General features: G+C 35.8%; 1 protein-coding gene across 1 annotated transcript in view; it reads right to left on the reverse strand.

The window, feature by feature from the left end:
* COL5A2 (collagen type V alpha 2 chain) overlaps window positions 1-23,314 on the reverse strand; it is a 148,507-nt gene that overhangs the window by 26,238 nt on the left and 98,955 nt on the right. The window contains exons 13-32 of the mRNA XM_023212406.3: window positions 23,142-23,195; window positions 22,115-22,168; window positions 21,198-21,242; window positions 20,655-20,708; window positions 17,526-17,570; window positions 14,253-14,306; window positions 11,042-11,140; window positions 10,478-10,522; window positions 10,267-10,365; window positions 8,664-8,717; window positions 8,325-8,432; window positions 6,633-6,686; window positions 6,186-6,284; window positions 5,591-5,644; window positions 4,782-4,880; window positions 4,620-4,673; window positions 4,475-4,528; window positions 2,818-2,871; window positions 1,985-2,038; window positions 112-156 (exon numbers count right to left, since the gene is read on the reverse strand). Of these exons, the coding sequence (XP_023068174.1) occupies window positions 112-156; window positions 1,985-2,038; window positions 2,818-2,871; window positions 4,475-4,528; window positions 4,620-4,673; window positions 4,782-4,880; window positions 5,591-5,644; window positions 6,186-6,284; window positions 6,633-6,686; window positions 8,325-8,432; window positions 8,664-8,717; window positions 10,267-10,365; window positions 10,478-10,522; window positions 11,042-11,140; window positions 14,253-14,306; window positions 17,526-17,570; window positions 20,655-20,708; window positions 21,198-21,242; window positions 22,115-22,168; window positions 23,142-23,195 (1,278 nt within the window). The remainder of the gene's footprint in view (window positions 1-111; window positions 157-1,984; window positions 2,039-2,817; window positions 2,872-4,474; window positions 4,529-4,619; window positions 4,674-4,781; window positions 4,881-5,590; window positions 5,645-6,185; window positions 6,285-6,632; window positions 6,687-8,324; window positions 8,433-8,663; window positions 8,718-10,266; window positions 10,366-10,477; window positions 10,523-11,041; window positions 11,141-14,252; window positions 14,307-17,525; window positions 17,571-20,654; window positions 20,709-21,197; window positions 21,243-22,114; window positions 22,169-23,141; window positions 23,196-23,314) is intronic.

Here is a 23,314-nt window from a genome sequence, read left to right on the forward strand (position 1 = left end):
CAGTCAAAGAATTTACAGTTCAAATAAATCCCAGTTTAAGATTTGTAAAGATACCTTTTAAAACTGAAGCCAGTGGGAAACAAAATTAATCATGAAGATTAAAGTACTTACTCTAGGTCCTAATGGGCCAACTGCTCCAGGATCTCCAGGAACACCCTATAAATACATTTTTTTTTTTTTTAATGGAACAAGAGCTTTGAGTTTAGGCATTTATCAGAAAACTTTCCAGGTCATACACCTATTTTCTATTAATGTGCCATTAGAAGGCTGCATAAGCCAACAATTTAAAGAAAGAAAAGCACGTATATTTTTATACATGAGGGAATATTACATGTTTTAGATGAAAACATTTTTCCAAAAAACTTTGTATTATACCTGAATGTTTGATTTTTGGCAATGAGAATATGCAAAATACTATTTCACAACGATAGAGTGTTAGTTTTTTAGAGGCAATAAAATCTAAATGTCTTTTTTTTTTAACTAATAGAAGATGAAAAAGCTTAAATAAAGAAAAATTATACAAAAAGGGCTAAAGAGTTATCTTTTAAATAGAACCAATTCAATTCTACTCAATTTAGTAAATCTTTCTTGAGCCTATAATATGGACAAAGCACTCTACTAGTATTGTGGTTTCAAACTAGTGCAGTCATGTCTACATTAAAAGTTTCAGTTTGTTCTTACACAAAAGAAAGCTTGTCAGTTTGAAATTTCTTTCTTTGATGAAGATGATAACTTTATCAAATAGGTCCCCAATCTTATTCTCCGAAATGGACTGTCCTCATTGTGGCCTGATCTCCCTAAAAGCCAAATCTGATCATATTACTCCTTCCTTAAAAGCCCTTCTTTTTTTTTGTTTTATTTTGTGTTTTGAGACGGAGTCTCACTCTATCACCCATGCTAGAGTACAATGGCTTGATCTCAGCTCACCGCACCCTCCACCTCCTGGATTAAAGTGATTCTCCTGCCTCAGCCTGCCAAGTAGCTGGGATTACAGGCATGTGCCACCATGCCCAGGTAATTTTTGTATTTTTAGTAGAGACAGTTAACCAGGCTGGTCTTGAACTCCTGACGCCAAGTGATTCACCTGCTCCGGTCTCCCAAAGTCCTGGGATTACAGGTGTGAGTCACTGTGCCAGGCCTAAAAACCCTTCCTTAGCTTCCCATTACTCTACTGATGAAGAACAAATTAGAATCAAATTAAAACCCTCCATAATCAGGTCCCTGATTCACCCCTACAGTGTCCCCTTTCTATTTTCCCCAAATTACATTACCCACTCTGATTTGTAAGCTTGTCTCATTTCCTGGAGGTTTTTCCTATCTTCCCTCCTTCATCTTTACCATCGTTCATCCCTCAGATCTCATACAAGATATTATTTTGTCTGGAAAACCTTTCCTAAACCCCCCAAGTCTTATTCAGGTGCATCTTTTTTGTTTCCATAAACATAGTACCTCCCCTATCATAGCATTTAGAGCATGCTATTATTGTAATTGTCTTATAGTCTCTGAATCCTACTTTACTGTAAGGACAGCAAGGTCCAAATCCATTTTGTTCAGCTGGTTCAGGCCAGTGCTTTGTAGAGCCAAGCACACAGAGTGCTCAGCAAATATTTATTAAATGGTTAAATGAACAAATGAATCACTCATAGAAAAATAAATAAATCTATGTGCCAGGAAAATGACAGAATAAAATTGTTAGTATTTGTTCATAATTGTTTATATAAAGTGGTTAAGAACACATCTTGGGAAGCAGATGACCTGGGTTCAAATCTATTAATCTTGTGACTTTGGGAAAGCTATCTAACATCTGTATGTCCCATTTTCCTCATCTATAAAATGGAGGTAATGATAGTACCCAGTACACAGGGCTGCTTTGAGAACTCAGAGATATGTATATAAAGGAAAGCACAACAGAGCCTCACACATAAAAAGTGATAATTGAGCCAGCAATGTATAGTGTTGCCATTATTATTATTCCAACACTTACTTGATCACCTGGCTTTCCACCTTCTCCAGGAGGCCCTGGAGGACCAGGAAGCCCCTAAAACAAAAGTAAGAAAATAAAATTGTGAATCAATCTGTGAAAGTGCAATAGGCTACCAGTGTTAACAGTTTAACTTTTACAATTCATGGAGTCTCCAAGACTATATTTTCAAGGAAAATATGTTGTTCAGACATTTTAAGCAAAAAATATTGTTCAGAAGCATTAAAAACAAACTACCAACAAAATAAACAGCTAGTTAATTTACAGGATTGTATTTTCATCAGTACAACACTTGGCAAATAAAGAGATAATGTAACAGGAGGTTTTCATATCTGTAGAGTTTTTATGGCTCTGTGAACAACATTTTAGACTGCAAGAATATTATTTAAAGTCAGTCCAGAAAGTTTTTTTTACAAATTATGATCATCCTCCTATTAAATAATGTATGTACTGATATATGTAGATAAATTATGAAAATTTGTTCAATAAAAAATTCTAGTCACTGTGCCAATAAAATTAGATCAGCCTTAAAATGGCTGAATAAACTTTGTTGAGATAACAGGAACATTTTATTCCTGATATCTTTTTATTACTTTTTTGTTTTTTTTTATTTGTTTTGTTCATAATTTGCAGGTTTGATTAGTTTTTTTAGAAGTCCATTCCTTTACTCTGAACAAAAATGTTTGATTTATCCAAATGTCTATCCTATCTCCTAAAGGAGGGATGACTTTTTGAAAATTGTAGAATTTCAAATCTTCTGACCATATTTTTTTTTCTTTTTAAAAATAGCATTTTAGTTAATGGAAGATGAAATGGAAAACCAAATTAGTGCATACCTGAAAACCTGTGGGGCCCGGAGGTCCTTGTTCTCCTCTTTCACCAGCTAGACCCTAAGTTGTGAAGGAGAAAAAAAAAATGTGAATATAGCCAGATCTTTGTCTGCTTCCTCTCTATATGAACCACTAGAAGTACTGATATTTCTTTGTATTTCTTCCAATCACATGTTCTTCTCTTTAGCCAGGTAATAAACTAGTATTAACAGTAAGCAAATGGTATTGTTTGAAGTCTCTGGAGGTGAGAAAATATCTTCTAAAGCCAGTGAAGTGACTGATAATATGTATTTATTTTTTGACCCAAACTTAAATGTCTGGAGCCAATTGTAAACTTATGGGAAAATTGGATTGAATATAGGAAAATCCATTACTTTTGTATATCTAATCTAAAAACAAAATATTTTTATTATAGTTTATTTCTGAATGTTTTAAGAATTATTTATCAAGACTTCAAAACCAGAATGACTAAAGAAAGCAAAGCTAACATTTTAGAAAGATATTTAAACTGCCCCACCCCAAAACAAATAAATATGCCAAAATACTTCTGATAAACACTTCATTTTAAATTCCTAAAATGAAAATAGACCTCAAAGAATAAGTATTATTCCTTTTACCACCTAAAAAATACCTTAATTTTTTTTTTGGTTTTTTTTTTTGAGACGGAGTCTTGCTCTGCCGCCCAGGCTGGAGTGCAATGTTGTGATCTCAGTTCACTGCAACCTCCGCTTCCCATGTTCAAGTGATTCTCCCACCTCAGCCTCCTGAGTAGCTAGGATTACAGGCACATGCCACCATGCCTGGCTAATTTTTGTATTTTTAGTAGAGATGGGGTTTCACCATGTTGGCCAGGCTGGTCCGGAACTCCTGGCCTCAGGTAATCCACCCACCTTGGCCTCGCAAAGTGCTGGGATTACAGGCATGAGCCACCATGCCTGGCCTTAAATAAATTTTTATGAGATGCATTATTGAGAGAAGGTAGATAATTAAGTATTTAAATGTTTTAAATAAAATATTTTATAAAATATTTGTTACACACTATTTTCCTCAGTTGATATACTCTTTGACTGTGACATATAAAAACCTTTGCAGTCAGACTTTTAAAGAAGTTTAAAGCAAGAAGATTAATCATGGCCAGGTGCAGTGGCTCACGCCTGTAATCCCAACATTTTGGGAGGCCGAGGTGGGTGGACAACGAGGTCAAGAAATCGAGACCATCCTGGAAAACACAGTGAAACCCCATCTCTACTAAAAATACAAAAAATTAGCCATGTGTGGTGGCAGGCACCTGTAGTCCCAGCTACTAGGGAGGCTGAGGCAGGAGAATGACTTGAACCCGGGAGGCGGAGCTTGCAGTGAGTCGAGATTGCACCACTGCACTGCAGCCTGGGGACAGAGTCAGTCTCCATCTCAAAAAAAAAGAAAAAAAAAGAAAAGAGAAAAGATTAATCATTATATTTAAAAAGGCAGAAGACACTATATCACAGAAATCAAAAGAGAAGGTATAACAGAAATTCTTCATTCCCATACATTCTTACTCACTTTCCCTGAAACTTATGCATAAGTCTTGAATAAACATCATTGAAAAATGCAATGTGTTTACATTCTCTCTCTCTCTCTCTCTCTCACACACACACACACACACACACACACAATCACATACCGGTGGGCCCACGGGACCAGAAGGACCAACTTCACCATCTTTTCCAGGAGCTCCCTAGTATCACACACAGATATTTGTGAGGTGAGTCCATGAGAATTTAAATTGTCCTTATATTATTTTTCTTTAGCAGAAAATGTATATTTACCCTCTGCCCAGGAACTCCAGCATTTCCTGCTTCTCCAGGTTTCCCAGGGTCACCCTGAAGAATAAATGAAACTTTTGTAAAATTCCATCAATTTGTCAAAAACATACCTCCTCCAAATGAGGATCATGATGAGGTGGCAAACATATTATACACTGTACTCACACTGCTACCTTTGGGGCCTGGAAGACCCATGCTCCCAGGCTGCCCTCTGATTCCTATGGAGCCTGGAGGACCTGGACGGCCATCTTCCCCTGGAGCACCCTATGGAATTGACAGGAGTCATGTAAGTTTCATGTAAGTTTTTCTAAATATCCCATCATCCAAAGTGTCACTTGCATTTGCTTACTATGATGTTATATAAATTTTAAATTATCTTGAATTTTCATGTTAAAGGATCAGGACAGTTGAATGGGTTTTTTTAAAAAACACTGAAGTATTTTAAGTAACTAGAAGAGATATTTTATTCTTATTCTAGACATAAGCTTCCTCATCATGTCTCCTGACAATCATATTAATAGGGGAAATCTTTCTTCTTTCATTTACTCTGGTTTGTGGTAATGAAAATTCAGGACTTGTATTTCGCATTGCAGGATAAGGGAAGATCTTAGAATATACAAATTGTCAAAATTCATACTACTTATCTCTTAAATAAAATTAAAAGAATATCAAAAATGAGAATATTGCTAATAGACAAATTTCACCAGTATTAAAAACTATATCATTTTAACTTTTTCACTGATGTCAGGTAGGGAAGCAATTTCAATCTCAAACATTTATCTTAGTAAAATTTAATCTACATTTTTGTCAACTTGGAAACAGATTCGAAGAATATGCTTCCAGAAGGTGTTTTAAGTATGTCAATATGACCAGCATCCACATAATCAAAAGCATTAACCTCAAATAAATATCATTTAAGTTGCATGTCTATTGAAAAATATTAGTGGTTGTGGACTTCTGTTTAAATTACTTACCAAAGGCCCAAGTTTTCCTTCAGGACCTTGAACACCAGGATTTCCTGTCAAACCCTGAAAATAAAAAAGCAACTGTCAGTTTGTTGCTGACCTGCAGCTGAAGTAAAGATTCTTAAGAGTAAAACTAGTGTTGTTTTTTTGTCAACTGAATAGAATGACAGTTCTGTAAATCAAGTAAATTTTTAAGTGATGTATTGTTAAAATAAAATTTGTCAGAATTTCTCTGCCAAAATTACTTTACTTGCTATATTGCTATAAAAGTATATTTACAAATATTTATAAATTCTTTACTTGCTAACAAGTAAAGTTATAAAAGTTGACAAACAGGATTTTTTTCTCATGCCAAGTGATAAAGCTATTGATACATACTCCTTTGAGAAAGAGAGACTAGAAGTTACTGTGTTTTTGATATATGATAAAAATAACAAATCAGTATTTTTTAAAATAAAGAATTGGATCAAAACCATAAAAACAAAGAAATGTTCTAAACTGTAAAAACAAACTAAATTTAAAAACAAACAAACAAAAACCCTTTCAATGCATGCTCAGGAGCACTTCTCGCCACTGATGTAGCAAACGCTTGCTACATTCTTACCCGAGCACCTGGAAGCCCAGGTTCGCCTGGACGTCCTGGATCCCCCTGGCTTCCTTTGGGTCCTGAAGAACCTACAGGACCCCGTTCTCCTTGAGCACCCTGTACCGAGGCAAAGCAGATGCATGAAGAAAAAGAGTATAGAAAAACAAAAGCAAGCCGAAGTAAAATTACTGTTTTACAAATCAAGGCACTAATATAACATCCAAATCAAGAAACTAATATAACATGCAAAATTTTGTCACCACATTCCTCCAACTAGCATCCTTCTCCCCTATGCCTCTTAATACAGGAATTACACAAGAGAGAATTGGGGTTAGGCCTGATATCTGTATCCATCTCCTTTCTGGATCTGAGCCCATGCAGGTCATAGCTAGATCACCGTGCTGAAAAATGGCATCTTCTGGAGCACCCCCCATGTAAGTATCAACGTTGACAGGGCAACCTCACCTTTGGCCCAGGTAAACCATCAGAGCCTGGAAAACCACGATTGCCAGGAGCACCCTACAAATGACCAAAATGTGATTCTTAATTGCCATTGATATTTTTGCATATGTAATGAATAGATGATTTTTATTTTTACTACTATAAAGTTTTAGGAGCCATGATCAAGCCAACATGGCTATAGATATGCATGAGAAAAATCTGACTCAATGGAAAAAATTTAAAATTTTCAAGAATATATAAGTACTGAGCCAAATAATTCTTCAAATCAAGAAATATTCTGCACTTTGGGAGGCCAAGGCAGGCAGATCACCTGAGGTCAGGAGTTCAAGACCAGCCTGGCCAACATGGTGAAAACCTGTCTCTACTAAAAATACAAAAATTAGCTGGGTATAGTGGCAGGTACCTGTATCCCAGCTACTCAAGAGGCTGAGGCACAAGAATTTCTTGAACCTGGGAGGCAGAGGTTGCAGTGAGCCAAGATGGTGCCACTGCACTCCAGCCTGGGCAACAGAGCAAGACTCTGTCAGAAAAAAAAAAAAAAAAAAAAAAGAAGGAAGGAAGGAAATGTTCTAATGATTCATTGTAAAATTAAACAGAGAAAGCATAGCTAGAGATGAGAGGCAAAGGTACCATCTATAGCAATTAAAATGTCAACAATAACTTTCATTAATGAGATTTTTGTGAAATCCTTTGCATTCTCCAAAGCTCTAGATAAATGTGAGATTATTGTTCTTCTTTTCAGACCTGTCTCACTATGCTCCAGTCACAGCTACCTCTTCTGGTCTTTAAAATCACCAGGTCCTTTCTGCCCTTCTAGCTTTGCATTTGCTTTTTCCTCTGCTAAGAATGTTCTTTCTTCCAAGTTTTCTACTGGCTTAAAGTCATCTTCAGGTCTCAGCTAAAATGCTATCTTCTCAGAGGATCCTGTTTCCTAACCACCGAATCTAACATTACAACACTGACATACATGTGTAGTTACTCTCCAACATGTCACACCTTTATTTGGTGTGTGTATGGCACTTTTTAAAGTGTGTACATACATTTTTATTTACCTGTTGACTTGTTTATTGTTTACCTCTGCATTAAAATAAACAACTATTTACTAGTCTCCACATGAGGACTAGGACCATAGCCTTCTTGTTCACTGATACAATTCCAAGCACAGATGGCTCAAATTGGCATAGAGTAGTGATATAACCAATATTAGTTGAATAAATGAATAATGATTAGTCAGTTGTCTCTTTTTTTTTTTTTTTTTGAGACGGAGTCTTGCTCTGTCGCCCAGGCTGGAGTGCAGTGGCGCAATCTTGGCTCACTGCAAGCTCTGCCCCCTGGGTTCACGCTATTCTCCTGCCTCAGCCTCCCGAGTAGCTGGGTCTACAGGCACCCGCCACCATGCTCGGCTCATTTTTTGTGTTTTTAGTAAAGATGGGGTTTCACCGTCTTAGCCAGGATGGTCTTGATCTCCTGACCTCGTGATCTGCCTACCCCAGCCTCCCAAAGTGCTGGGATTACAGGCGTGAGCCACTGCGCCCGGCCATCAGTTGGCTCTTTCTATTTGCACATAACTGTACTGAACTGTGCAAGGAACCTGCAAGCATTTTTCTGAACTCCTCTAGTTTTCCTTACTATTCTTAGACTTACTCAAATAATTCCCTCACAACTATAAGAATGTGTTGTATTATTCAAATTTACCCTTTCTCCCACTGGCCCTGGAGGACCAACTGTTCCTGGGTCACCTCTAGGACCTCTTTTGCCTTCTTCACCGGGTGGGCCTATCGGGCCCTGAATACCATGTGGCCCCTGTTAAAAACAGAAGGATAGTTACCAGAAAGACTCATTCAACCAGTGAATTATAGTTGGAAGTCTCCTTTAACAAAGTCAGTCACAAATTTTAAAGTATATGGAATGATGAGATATTTTCATCTCAAGCTATTATAATTCTCATTATTATTTTAAACTCTTGAGCATTTTGAGCTGTACACTTCTAGACAATACTATATTCTTCTTATCATTAAAACAATGAAACCTTACTGGTTCCCCTTTTGGGCCAGCTTCTCCTTTGAAACCTGGAACTCCTGGATCACCCTGAAAAAAATACATTGATATTTGTAAGAACCAGGACATTTAGCTAGTCCAATCTGCTCAAATTAGTTACAGTAAATGGGTTTTAAAAATTCTCTCCAGTTGAGTCTACTTTGCATCAGTAGTATAATATAACCATTTTTAAATGAATGTATGTGAATATGTTAATATGTGTAAATTTTTATAAAATTCAGTATAATTTGGTAGCCATTTAATTTATAGTGGTCTTTAAGATATTTATTTTTTAAATTATGTTTTTTACCATGTGTAGTAGAATAAATAGAATTATTGGCCGGGCGCGGTGGCTCAAGCCTATAATCCCAGGACTTTGGGAGGCCGAGACGGGCAGATCACGAGGTCAGGAGATCGAGATCATCCTGGCTAACATGGTGAAACCCCGTCTCTACTAAAAAATACAAAAAACTAGCCGGGCGAGGTGGTGGACGCCTGTGGTCCCAGCTACTCGGGAGGCTGAGGCAGGAGAATGACGTAAACCTGGGAGGCGGAGCTTGCAGTGAGCTGAGATCCGGTCATTGCACTCTAGCCTGGGCAACAGAGTGAGACTCTGTCTCAAAAAAAAAAAAAAAAAAAAAAAAAGAATAAATAGAATTATTGAGTTATTATTCAAATTTGAAAATTAAAATTGGAACTATCAATAACTTCTATAGATAAATATATTTAGGCTGTATTTTAGGATGTGAAACTGTTTACCCAGAATCAAAATAATTTTATATTTATGCTATATTTATTGAGAATTTAGCAACTTCAAATAGGGCATTTCACTCTTGGAGTGTTCGAGGGTTTTTCTGTAGGTGTATCTTTAAATACCAACTGTAATTTAGGTTGTAAGAACCGGATTGCAAAATTCAGAACTTGGTAAAATCAAATGTGACACTAGCAACATTTATGTTTTAATAAATCTGTCACCAGCACTTAAAGAGAATTTATCAGCATGACCACATTACTTGGAACAGAATTGAAAATATTTGTTTAAATATTTATTTTTTTACATCAAGCTAAAAGCTATTAAGCACAACTTTTCAGTTGCTTTATTATGGGTTCATCAAAATATTTTTCTAATAAATAATTTCTGTAAAATATTAAAACATTCAATCTGACATTCAGTCTGATTAATATATTTGAATCACTCTTTAAGAATAACTCAAGAAATAGTTGCTGAACCAATTTTTAGCCAAATTGTCATTATAAATTCCTATTGAAGCTCCATACTTCCTCACACTGGCTTGCATAATATTTTTATAATATTTCTTATTCAAGTACTCATAAAAGTCTATGAGGTGAACCATAAAGTTATAACCTTATTATTTTAAATAAAAGAACACTAAAATTTAACATACTGCAATAATGTTCCCACTTAGAATTTAAACATCTACATTGTACCACAACATTTGGCTTTCACAAAGATTCCCATCTTCCCTCATTTGCATAAGTCATGTTATTTATGTTTCATTGCATCACATTACATGTTACTACTCTTGGTGCTCTTAGTTAGATAACACTAAAGGATGACAGTTCTTTCAAAGGTCATTACCGGTTGGCCTCGAATTCCCTGAGGACCAGTGCTACCCTGAGGTCCTGGAGATCCAGGAGGCCCTGCCGAGCCAGGAGGACCAGAGGTACCCGGAGAGCCCTATTAAACAGCAAGAGTGATGTGATAAGTAGAGACACAGGTAACAGTCTGGGGCCCATGTCTAAAGAATCATGTCCATTTGAGCTTCACATGGCATAAATGCATTACTCACCGTTGGGCCTTTGGCACCAGGAGTACCATCAGTTCCTATTGCACCCTAAAACGTACATTAAAAGTATATAATGAAATATGAAGCAATATCTAGATACAAATGTGGTAGTATACAGACGTCCAGCCATCTTCAAAAAGGAAGTAGAAGCATTTTTTAAACATCAACCACCATTATATCATAAAAATTACTTTTTTGACTAATTCTCTTTTACATAAAATAGGTAAAATTTACAGAGTTGACAAGGGAAATCCATTTTTTCACAGTTGTAAGCACTCATTCAGAATTCAGAGAATATATTAAATTTTATATTTCAAAATAGCTAGAAAAAGAGGACTGAAAATGTTCCCAACACATAGAAGTGATATATGCTCAATGGGATGGATATCTTAAATACCCTGACTTGATTATTACACATCTTAGGCATATAACAAAACATTACAGGTATCCCCCTAAATATGTATAAATGTTCTGTATCAATAAAAAAAAAAATAGGTTGAATTTGTTCTGATGTTACAAGAAATGTCCAGCTTTCTGGGCTGGTTCTTAGATACGCCACAAACTTACAGGAAGACCTGGAGAGCCAACTGGACCTGGGGGCCCAGTTTCACCTCTCTGCCCCTGAGGACCTTCAGGGCCTCGCGCCCCTGTAGGACCTGCTTCTCCCTAAAAGGGTGCAAAGGGAAATGTTAATTTAAGAAAAATACAAGAGTGACATTGTACAAAGTTGACTGCTTATTTGGAATTTCACATTTGAAACCCAAATATTTAAAGAGGCCAAAGAGGATTACAAGAGATATGTGCCCAAACAAGCTTAAGGAGTGTACTCACTTTCCCATTTCCTTCTTAAGGGATGATGCTAGTGGCCTCTTCACTAGGAATATTCTCTATATCCAATCTCCAGTTAGAGAAGCCCTACACCAGGGTTAGTTTAAGTTCCCTCTCCTCTGAACCTCCACAAAATCTGGAATTTTTCTTACCACATCTGTCAGAATTTATACTTATTACATATTAAACAGTTAAGATAATCTAAGTTCATAAAGAAAAACTAGAAACAGACCTACACCTCATGCACACCGATTACTCAAAGAATAAGATATTCTTAAATGTTTTTTATTTAAGATATTTATCAAAGAATAGATATTCTTAAATCTGCATGGTTTACTTTTAATATGTTCTTCCATAAATACTCAGGTTATTCAAGCCCATTTCTGTATAAATAGTGTATACATTCAGACTCTTTAACACAAATCAAATGAGGGAGAAAAACTGACCGACCCACTGTGTTTAAAGGGGTTGTTTCTGTTCAGTGTAAAGCTAGACATTTCAAGTCTAGCAATTTACTACACAATTAAAGCTTCATGCAATCGTTAGAGGATAAATCATATTATTTTCCAATTTTTATAAAACAACCTAATATCAGCTAAAATGTGCTGCAAGATTCAGACAATAGTTTTCCAAATGTGTGAGACTCACTGTAAAAAGTCTATATAAAATTTCATACCATCATTACAGAACAAGAAATTGTTTCCTTGCTATATAAGCAATATAACAAATCATATTTCAGAGTATAAGATTTCAGTTGTAAAATTCAGTTCCACTGACCTTCAAGAAAGCATTTATCAGCAAAGTGAAAAACATCTGGACTGCAAATGTCTAATCAACTTAATTTTTGGCGACCTTTTAAGCAAAATACCATCTATTTTTAAACCAAAAAAACAACACTTCTTTGATAAGAATTAAAAGATATTTTTTAAAATGCAACATTAAGAGCAGAGTGAAGTGGTTAAGGTAACTAAATAGCTCCCTTTATTTCAAGCCAAGATAGTCAGTCCAGCTGGCAAATAAAAATGCCCAGTTGAGTTTTAATTCATATAAACAATAACTTTTAGCATAAGTTTTTCCCATGCAATACTTGGGACATACATATCCTACACATGTATTCTTTGCTTATCTGAAATTCAAACTTCACTTGACTTCTGTATTTTATCTGGCTTATTACGTACCTATATGGATCTAATCATAAAGGGGCCTGGAAAACCAAAATTCTAAGCCTTAGGAATCTCATCAGTATCAGTAAAGCATATTGAATCTCTGTTTCACTTCACTGAAATGCAAAGAACTGGATTTAGAAGTTTATTCTTTAGTCAGAGAGCAGAGACCATGGCAGAACTTTGTAGGAAAAGCAGGATCCTTTCCAAAAACAAAGATTCAGGAATTTTATGGTGGAGAGAAGCAGGAAGGAAAAGGCAGAAAATTTCTAACAGAAACAGTTTTGCTAGATGTTTGAGTTTTATTAAGCAGTTTTCAGTAGCCAACAACCAGTACCACAAACGCCCAGGAGGAGAGAGAAGTAACCAGAGTGAATGGTTGGGTTGTGTAAACTATGATTGCTAGTGAAGTTAAAGTAAATCCTATGAAAGTTGGAGTATAAACCTCTTTCTGCTAATTCATAGATCTGTGAGTATTTCCTTAACCAGAACTCAAGTTTGGGGGCAGAGGGTCTCACAAAAAGAGGGAAGGGATTTTGCATGTTTTGACAGGGGTATACAGAGAGTCTGGGCCAGAGTCTGTGGTAGTGACATTATTAGGACTTCAGGGACAAGATCAGATTCAGAGGAGACCCAAGAAGATACCACCCACTTGAGTTCACACTGAGTTCTCAGTGAACACGGGGAAAGGAATTAAGGCACCATGTTCAAGCAGCGGCATCCCCATAGCACCGTATTTGAATATGTCATTAGAGAGAGCCTAAAGAATAATTTGACTTGGTGATTCTCACATTTTCAAGGAATATCTGAAATGTCAGCTACAGACATTTTTCTTAAAGTCCAATTTGAGTAGCACAACTAATAAGAAGCATGAACCTACATTTAGGGTGTCCTCTGCATCAGGCTCTATGTGACGGGTTCATGTAGATGATGTCACTTAATCCTCAACAAAATTCCATGAGAAAACAAGGTTTGGAGGGGCCAGGTGACTGTCTGTGACTGCAGTCATTTTTGTACAGCATAATCTTGTGCATAATCTCTTCAGGATGAAGAAAGTCATTGCCAAAGGGAAACACGGCATCAGGGGGAATCAGATGTGTTATATTGCTTATGACTTGAAAGAGGTATTCTGAATTAATTCACCAGTTTATCTAATGTAATCCTAATGTCCTTCTACTGTCATCCTTGAATTTATCTGAAAGTACTGAAAGAACCAATTGTGACTCACTACAAATGTAAGTCATCCCACAGAATACTTTAATCATTCCTACATGGAGAGCCAAATATTCTCTGTGTTCACTCCTTTAATGGTTGCATAGAATTGGGTTGGGGGTCTGGGGGAGTGCAGAGTGATAACAAATGTTAGGTGAAAGAACAGCCTTTTGACAGCATCTAATTTATTTTAACCTACTATTGTTTGGAACCTTCTGCTGTTTACTACTTCCAAGTACTCTATTCAAGAATAGAGAATAGAGTTCCAATTCAGTTTAAAGCTCCTATTCCTTAGAGCTGTTTTGATTGGCTGGCATTAGAGTCCTAACACATCAGGTTCTTTGATATTTTAAGGGTACAATTATAAGTGATTCCCCTTTAATTATATTTATACAGTTAATTTTATTTTTTCATTTATCTTCTTCCATGTAATAATGAACAAAGGGCATACTCTAGGCTCTTTCCTTAGTTAAAAGTAACTTCCACACTTTTCAATTAATTAAATATCATTCTTCACTTTGGGGCTCATGTAATCATGTAGAGTTAAATACTGTATATTAACATTAACGTCTTACCTTCATTCCAGGATTTCCTGGAAAACCAGAAGAGCCTGGTATCCCAAGAGGACCCTATTAAAAGAAACCAGAAAAGTAATCAGACATGTATTTAATTAGTGTCTAATTAGGTCATTTTTAAGTCTTTGGTGTCATTTTATGTTTGACACATAAGAATAACCTGCCTTTCACTTTAAAATTACAAAGATAATAGTCTAATTTCATTATAAGTACCTTTCAACATCAATCTAAAGTAATGCTAAAAGACATATCCAAGGTATTAAATATAATTGGATTACTCAAATAGCATATAGGATTAAATCAATCACAAACATAAAGTGTTTCAAACAATTGCCTCTTGAGAGATGTACTTTCTTTGTGTTAATCAAATAATGTAGTTTTTAGAAAGTTATATTTTATATCAAAATCTAGTACTTTGTTCTATAAAAATGATGCTTAAGAACCACCTGGAAGCCAGGCGTGGTGGCTCACGCCTGTAATCCCAGCACTTTGGGAGGCCAAGGCAGGCAGATCACCTGAGGTCAGGAGCTGGAGTCCAGCCTGGCCAATGTGGTGAAACCCAGTCTCTACTAAAAATACAAAAATTAGCTAGGTGTAATGGCGGGTGCTTATAATCCTGGCTACTTGGGAGGCTGAGGTAGGAGAATTGCTGGAACCTGGAAGGCGGAGGTTGCAGTGAGCTGTGATTGCGCCATTGCACTCCAACCTAGAGTGAGACTCCACCTCCAAAAACAAAACAAAACAAAAAAAACTAGATATTTTAGAGAGGTTTTTCAGGCAATAACAAGTGGATATTTATATTACCCTTCATTTGGAAAGGCATGTATAGAATTTAAGCCATTGATTAAAAGACTAAATTTAAAAGAAGTGAGTATAAGAGGAATTCTAGTACAGATTATTCTGACTCTTCAAGGACTGTACTTTAATCCCATCAGTTTTGAATTAATAAAAGCCCTTTCAAAATATACTTATTTTTCATCCTATGTTTTGTTTCCTACTTATGAGAAACAAGGAAGAAAAGATCCCTGGGGCAAATGATTTCAATTACTATAATTATGCTTTACTTTTGGCTAATAGCTTTAAATTTTTTTCTTTTATGATCATTCAGTCTTGGCCCATGTTGACCATGAATATTTCCTACAATATCTTCTCTCTTTCCCTCATAATATTTTCTTTCCTTGGTGTTTTGTTAGCATAATTTACCTTGCAGAGCTTGACTCAACTTTTCCTAATGGAGTAAAATAAAATTGTTCCACGGACTATTTATTTAGGAGCATTTTCAGTAGCAACTTCGTGCTCAATTACTACATTAAAAAATGACTATAGATAACATTCTATAAATATATTTGTGCTATTATAAAACACCACTTCTTGGTTTCCTGCAGCAGCTATCCACATTAATGACCCTATGGAATCATCTGTAGAGCTTTAAAAAATACTGATTTCTGAGTCTACCTCTAGAGATTACGTTTAAATTGGATTGGACATCAATATTTTTAAGTTTCCAGGTAATTCTAATGTACAGCCAAAGTTGAGAACCACTAATTTCATGATGAACAGATAAAGTTTACTACATGATGCCTACAATATAAGTATGTACATTTTACTAGCAACCAGTGTTAATCATATATGAAATAATTTATTCTAGATACCATTATATCTTTCTTTTAAAAGTCAGGGCACTGCTATTAAAATCACATAATTGATGGGAAAAGCACATGTATGATAAATTGCTCTAAATTTCAGAAAATAACTTTATGTCTTGAAGCTCTTTTTAAAAATTAAATTAGTTTTATTTTGCTTGTAAAGATATAATTTAAGTGTCCTTGACAGAATAGTAGTAGAGACCTTGATCCACAGCACTGTTTCAACTAAAATCTACTTCAGCTCCACACATCTCTTAGGATCCTTTGTACCTCTGGGTATCTCAGCAGTTAATGAGCAGCAATTGAGGCTATTCACATGGGAGAACTATTGCAAGTAAGGGAATTTTAAAAAGGGAATATGTTTGCAATGTGTCAAATTTAAAATATTTGCCTTTGTTTATAATTTACAATTCATTCTTTGTTTATAATTTAAAGATGATTCTTTAGTCTTAGCCATCTTCATTTCATCATCCACATTACCAGGAGATGATCTTTCTGGTCATAAAGTTCCTATGTTTAAAATCTCTGAATGATCTCACATTAATTACAATAGAAAAGAACTCAAAAGTGAATTAAAGATTCATAGTTACAGAGGATTACCTATGAAATACTGCAAGATGGTCTGAAGCAAAATACAATAGCCTTGTCCATACTAAGCACAAAAAAGCACAGTATACAAAATATTGGTATACGCTGAGACCTCATCATTTCTCATTCCGTGTTACACTTTTACTCCCACAGCTGTATGTATTGCCTGTATGTTAAAAATTTCCAAAACTACATTTGAAATTCAAATTTCTATCCTGAGCTCCACTCTTGTAAATCTAATCACAAAATTGAACTCATTTATTCCTATTCTAAACTCAAACTCACAAATGGTATCCTGTTCCTCTTTCTTTATTTCCAATTTCAGATAAATTACATCATCCGTCAAACACTTTAAACCAGAAATCTACTGGGTCATGTCCATTAGAGTTGTTAGCTCACTGACTTGCAGTCGGCCTCTGTTACTACCATAATAAGTTTAGTTCACATCTTTGTAATTTCTTTCTGGAATTATGCCAGTGGTATTCAAACTCATTCTTTATTCTTAGCCGTCTTCATTTTATCTTCAAACATTACCAGCAGATTATCCTCTGGTCATAATGTTCTTATGTTTAAAATCCCTGAATGATCTCACAATAACTATAGAAAAAAGCTCAAAAACCATTTAACATGGTAAGTATAGTCCTTCATGATCTAGCTCCCGCCTCTCAATCCAATTTTGCCTTCCAATTTTGCCTTCCTTTTCTGAGCCCACTGTGTTTTCTCATCTATATATCCTCTGGACAATGCTATATTCTTGCCCATTTTATATATTAAATACTTATCTTTCAGGACTTGACTTGAAAGTTGTTCCCACACCTGAAGTTGTCTACTATATTATGGAGTTAACAATTATGTTACATAACAATATTAATATCTCTCTGTTCCTTAATAGAACAGTGTGGAAGAAGTACTGTGTGTGCATCAGCTTTTTATTCCAAGTGTCTGGAACATGGTGAGTGCTCTGTAAATGTTTTTGAATATACAAATGGAAGAATGCATGAATAAATTAATGAATTAATATTAAAGTAATATAACTCACCATTGGTCCAGGTTTTCCAGGCATACCATGTGCACCTCGTTGTCCCTAATTAAGAGAAAAAAGACAAGATGGGATAAGATTACATTTTATACTATATTTTCTCATAATCTATTTGCTTTATAAAAAATTTCCATGTTACAAATTGAAGAATAAATATTACAGTTAACTGACAATAACCCTCACTCAGCTAATAGCAATATAAACACATTTACACAAGCTGATATGGTAGTTATAAATGCATCTATCCTTATAGCAATAAGAAATAAAATCAAGATTGAGAAAATGAAACTGATTAAAATGATTCTTTTTAATGTATCATCTTCTTACATATGAACTCAGAGACAATGAAAATTTGAACACCTCAATATTCTTAATAGCCAGATTAACTCAGAGAAGCAATGTCCAGAAAATAAAACACACAGAAAGAGATAAATTAAGTTATAATGAATCCTGTGGGTTTCACCCAGGGCTCCCTTAAGTACTGAAGTATTCATCCTGTCAGCTGGAAATATAACCTGCTGATGGCTTGCTATTGAGACATTCCCTAGGAATTGCCCTCAGCTAAAGGGAATTAGCTGTTTCAAGACTGTACTCTTTCCTTGGTCAATGCAGGGATACAAAGCATTGGCCTTTATTTGAGACAAGTCTGCAAGAGCCATCTCAACTCCATAGTTCCCCTGAAATTGACTGAGATCTCTGTTGCAATTGCAACACAATTCAATTTCTCCCTCTGACAAACCCTGCTTTTATTCACTCCTTCAAAAATAGTTTCTAAGAGTACTCACCAATAAATTTCCTGTACTGTATACAAGTCACTTTCCTGTGGCTGTTTCCTAGGAAACCTGACCTAAGACCCTAGGACCATTGATGCCAGAGTGGTTACAAGAAAGCAAACTCTAAAATGGGATTTTTAAGCTGGATTTCCCACTGGTCAGCTGGTGACAGTCAGAGTATGAATCACCCTTGGCATGCTGCGATGGCACAAAGGCAAATATTGTCACCAATGGTGAACAGAGATATTTTAAGGGAATGGGCTAGTGGTGCAATATCTCGGGCATTTGAGAAGAATTAAGAAAATAACAATTATAAAGTTGATGGAATTGCGTGGGTCTTGTATAGTGTATCTATTGGAGAAAGATACTAAAAGGCTGATGGTGATTAATCACCAATGCAAGAATCCTTGGCAGCATTTTTTTTAATTCTCATCTTCTGCAACCAGAGAGAAGAAAAAGCTGAATAACAGGCCAAGCACAGGGCTTAATGCAAGACTGTGAGAGCTCGTGGGATGGTTGAATTCTCAAACCTAGAAAGTCTGTTATGTCATGGTCAGGATCCTGGACTGAGAGGAGTGGGACTCTGAGATATGGCATTAGGATATGTGCATCAACACACTGAAGAACTTCAGCTGGGCCCGGTAACTTATGCCTGTAATCCCAGCACTTTGGGAGGCTGAGATAGGAGGATTGCTTGAAGCCAGGAATTTTAGACCAGCTTGGGCAACAATGTGAGACTCCGTTTCTTCAAAAAAAAAATTAGCCAGTATTGGTGGCATGCGCCTGTAGTCCCAGCTATTTGGGAGCCTGAGGTGAGAGTATCACTTGAGCCCAGGAGTTCAAGGCTACAGTGAGCTATGATTGTGCCACTGCCCTGTAGCCTGGGCAACAGAGTAAGACCCTGTCCTCAAAATTTAAACGAAAATAAAAGAACTTAAAATCTCAGGTCCATCTAAAGTTACTGGGCCTAGAGAAGTGGCCCATTCCCCCCATTAATAGTTGGTACTTCTCTCTTGTTGAAGATGATACCTAAGCTTCTACTTTGGCAGACAACTTAAGCCTCACTTCTGTACACCAGACCAATAACTAGCACTACTACTTTTTTAAAAAAGATATCATACACCAAAGCACCTATAAGACCTAAACATCAGGTAGAGGTGGGATCTGAGAAAGAATGTATGGGTCTTGGTCCTGAAGGCACGGTATCAAAAATCAGAATACAAAGTTGGAAACCTTTAATGATGTGGATATGCTGTCTCATGATATGACAATTTAACACCCTGGTAAGAACCCTGAGAAATAGTGCTAACATGGGAGACAGTTCTTAGAAATGTGGGAAGAGCAATAGCCCATGGTGGGGCAGAAATGTCAGACCTCCCTTGGCAGACAGTAGAAGAAAGCACAGAGAAGTGAGCATACTATATTGATAGATGATGTTAGCCTGGATAAGCCAATAGCTGACTATATTCTATAATATTCTCTATATCCCCTTAGGACCCTCTGCTTACTAAACTGATATAGAATGGCCTGGTGAGAGGGTCTTACACTTTCCAAATCAGGGCCCTGAATTTGGTACTGTTGAGTAACTCTGAGTTGGTCGTCCTCTATGGGCTGGAGGTAATAGCAGAGACAGTGTAAACCTGGGATTGCTAATAGTAATGGTGATGATCGGATCTTGAAATAATAGAGGAAAGGTGACAGTCCTTAGCTCTCTAAAGCAAAGTAGGTGCAAAGTAATGAACTATAAGTTTGAAATATTAGTCAGCATAGCCTGACCTTCAGAGAGTTGTGAAAGGAATAATTAGAATATGCCTCCTATACAGATTCAAGTTACATAAATAGTCTGCAAGAGTATTTCTCAATCTGTATAATTAAAGTGAATCAAAGACAGGTGATCAGGAGACTCAGCTCTTTCGAAGAGTGCACTCAGAGTACCCACCTTTTAGGAGTATGAGGAACATAAAATAAAATGCTTGGAAGAATTCTTGGCATACAATAAGGTTTTGATAAATGTTTCTTATTATTGTAATTTTATTAGTATATCCAAGTTCGTGTTTTTCTATGGACTATATTCCAAGCTGCTATATGTATTCATTATTTTCTTAATTTTTGTATTAAAGTAGACAACAAATGTACTGTGGCTGTATGTTAACATTAAAAGCAAAGGAGGTTGTTCAAGAATTCTCTGTACTTTATTTTCAACTTTTCTGTAAAACTGACTTTATTCCAAAAGAAAAAGAAAAGAAAAGGTGACCAGTACTGTCAATTTCATTTAAAAGGCAAGTTCAGTAAACTAAATCTAAAAATGAATTGAAATATACATCTCAGCAGTATAAGTAAAAACAGATATACTTACAGGAGCACCCTGTGGCCCAAGTCTCCCTCTCTCTCCTGGCATTCCCCTCGGACCCTATGACGATAGAGAAGAAATATCTCTTGAAGCACCTAATTTGAAATGTAGGGTAGTCTGACTACCCCACTCAATCCAATTGAGACTCAAGATAATTGACCACCAAGCAGTAGTATTTCCAGGGGCAATGTTGGGTTTGAAAAACTCTCCCCATTTGGAGATAAATAACCTATCACCCCTTACATAAATATATTTCACTTAACCTGGCTTTAATGGGCTGAATCTACAATAATCTTGATTTGATCACTGAGTATAGAAAAAGAATAAGGGCATTCAACTGGTAAGAGAAACAATGAAATGTAGAAAGCCTTTTCTATTAGAAGGGCTCAACTCTCTTGTGCTTGTCTATCAGCTAGTAATCAAGATTATTTTACCAGCCAACTTATGTTCTCCATTTTTTATTTTTCATTAAAAAATTCTCTTGTTATAATCTAAAAGGCAAGGAAATATAACCTTAGAAATTTAAGAAACAAGAAAACCAGCACATACCAGAGGACCCATGGCACCCATTGAACCAGTGGGGCCAGCTTCACCCTAAAACAAAAATGAGAATACATTACAGTATGAGAAGCCTACAACTGATACTCACATCACTTTGCTCTGTGTGTGTAATTTTAAAAGCATATTTTCAAAGAGGGCATATGAAAGATGTACTTTTGACATAGGATCTCAGAATGTTGTTCTATTACTTCTTCTCAAAATGCAGTAGTAGTATAGTTTTAAAGAAATGCATATAAATTAATATTGGGGACTTAAGATTGATGGAAACTATCATACCGAGCCACAGTAACTAGTCTCAGGAAAGGACTTATCTGGCTATGTCTGATATGTCTCAAGTAAAACTTTACAAAGCTAAAATTGATTGTAATATTCTCTTAAGATCTATTCTAGGAGACTTAGAAATAAAAAATTTTAAAGTCAAATGATTTCCACATTAGGTCATGATGTTTTCCACTAAAAATTCCGTTATACTTCCTCGATGTTTTTTCTCCCTGTAGAAATACAAATAAATTTTGAGAAGAAACAATGGGTAGAAGGTCTTGGTATTAAAGGAGTACTCAATAATGGGACTAATGAACTATCTAAACCTTTCAGATATTTTTTAAGATGAAAAATGAATGATTGTGTTTTAGAAGATAGATTCACAGTGCCATCTTCATATGAAGACAACACCCATCCTACACTGGCAGACACCCAGTGCCATGCAGGCTGTTCTTGGAGGCATATTAAGTCATGTCATCGTAAAGCCGTTGCCACTCATCTTTGAAAAATTACGTTCATTTACCTAACCATTTATTTATAGCCCTCTCTCCTGCTGAATTAAGATGGTTCTGAAAAATGTGTAAACATATGAAGCAAAACTAAGAAGCCAAAGTGAGGCTAGAGTGAGATAATTATAAGATTACCTTGGAACCAGGTGCTCCAACTTCACCTTTAGGGCCTTCAAGACCTTTGTGTCCCTGAGAAGAAAAATATAAATTTGTATTTGTATCCTGTTTTTTTTCAATTCTCAAAGGCATAAAAGAAGAACCAAAAATAAGCCTGCAGAAATTGCCTTATAAAAATGAATCTCAAATTTAAAGTTGTTGCTCAAAACATTTTCAAATTCTCAACCTATTCTGAAAGCTTATTCAAGGAAAATTAGAGTTTTCACCTTTAAATAACATTTTCAGCTTGCAATGTTCTTACCCTTCAAACATTTGTGACTTTGTAGAAATTTAATCTGTAGCTACAAATAAAAAAACTTATAGTGGCGTTAGAGGAAACACATAACTACAGAGTTCATATAGTTATAAAATATCATTTGTATTCAAGGGGAATGTTCAAAATACTTAATAACGAGTATAGCAACAGACCAGACATCTTAATCAAAATCTCAATTACTCAAAACAGAGGCCAGTGTATATTGATTGAAAATCACTATTTGATATTATGACAAATGATTAGATAGATGATAGATTCTACATATGTAAACAATATATAATAGTTACATTGTAATTATCTTCAGCAATAAGAAGGCATTCTATTGCTTTCCAAGTCTAGGTAGACTGGGCCCCTTCTGTGACCTAGTACTCTCTATCTCTACCACGTCACCTCTTCCACTATATAGGAATTGCCTAACTTTTCATCCGTATCCCCCATTAGCCTGAAGCTTCAGGTCAGAGATTTTTCTCATTCATCACTGTATCCTCTTTTGTAGCATAGTGTCCAGTACATAATAATAACTCAAAATATATTTCTTTATCGAATCAAATTAAACCCAAAGGAAATGTATAAAAAAATTATGATTTCAGTAACCACAGATAAATACTGCAACGATAGACAGTTAAGGACAATCAACAAATTGACTAGTAAAGATTTTGAAGGTAATGCTCCCCAGAGCCTATTCACTAAACTACAGTATCTGAGAGGATTACAATAGATTGAACTTACTCGGTGACCCTTCAGACCTGGAAGACCGGGAGCCCCAGGAAAGCCACGAGCTCCCTGGAAGGAAAATATAGATAAGGCATTTTAGAGTCACTAATAAGGATGCAAAATTCCTTAATATATCATTTTCCCCAAAAAGTAGCTAGTACACAGTTTTCCAGCAACATATTAAGAAG

Source organism: Piliocolobus tephrosceles, chromosome 11 (genome assembly GCF_002776525.5).
Source record: "Piliocolobus tephrosceles isolate RC106 chromosome 11, ASM277652v3, whole genome shotgun sequence".
Lineage (NCBI taxonomy): Eukaryota > Metazoa > Chordata > Mammalia > Primates > Cercopithecidae > Piliocolobus > Piliocolobus tephrosceles.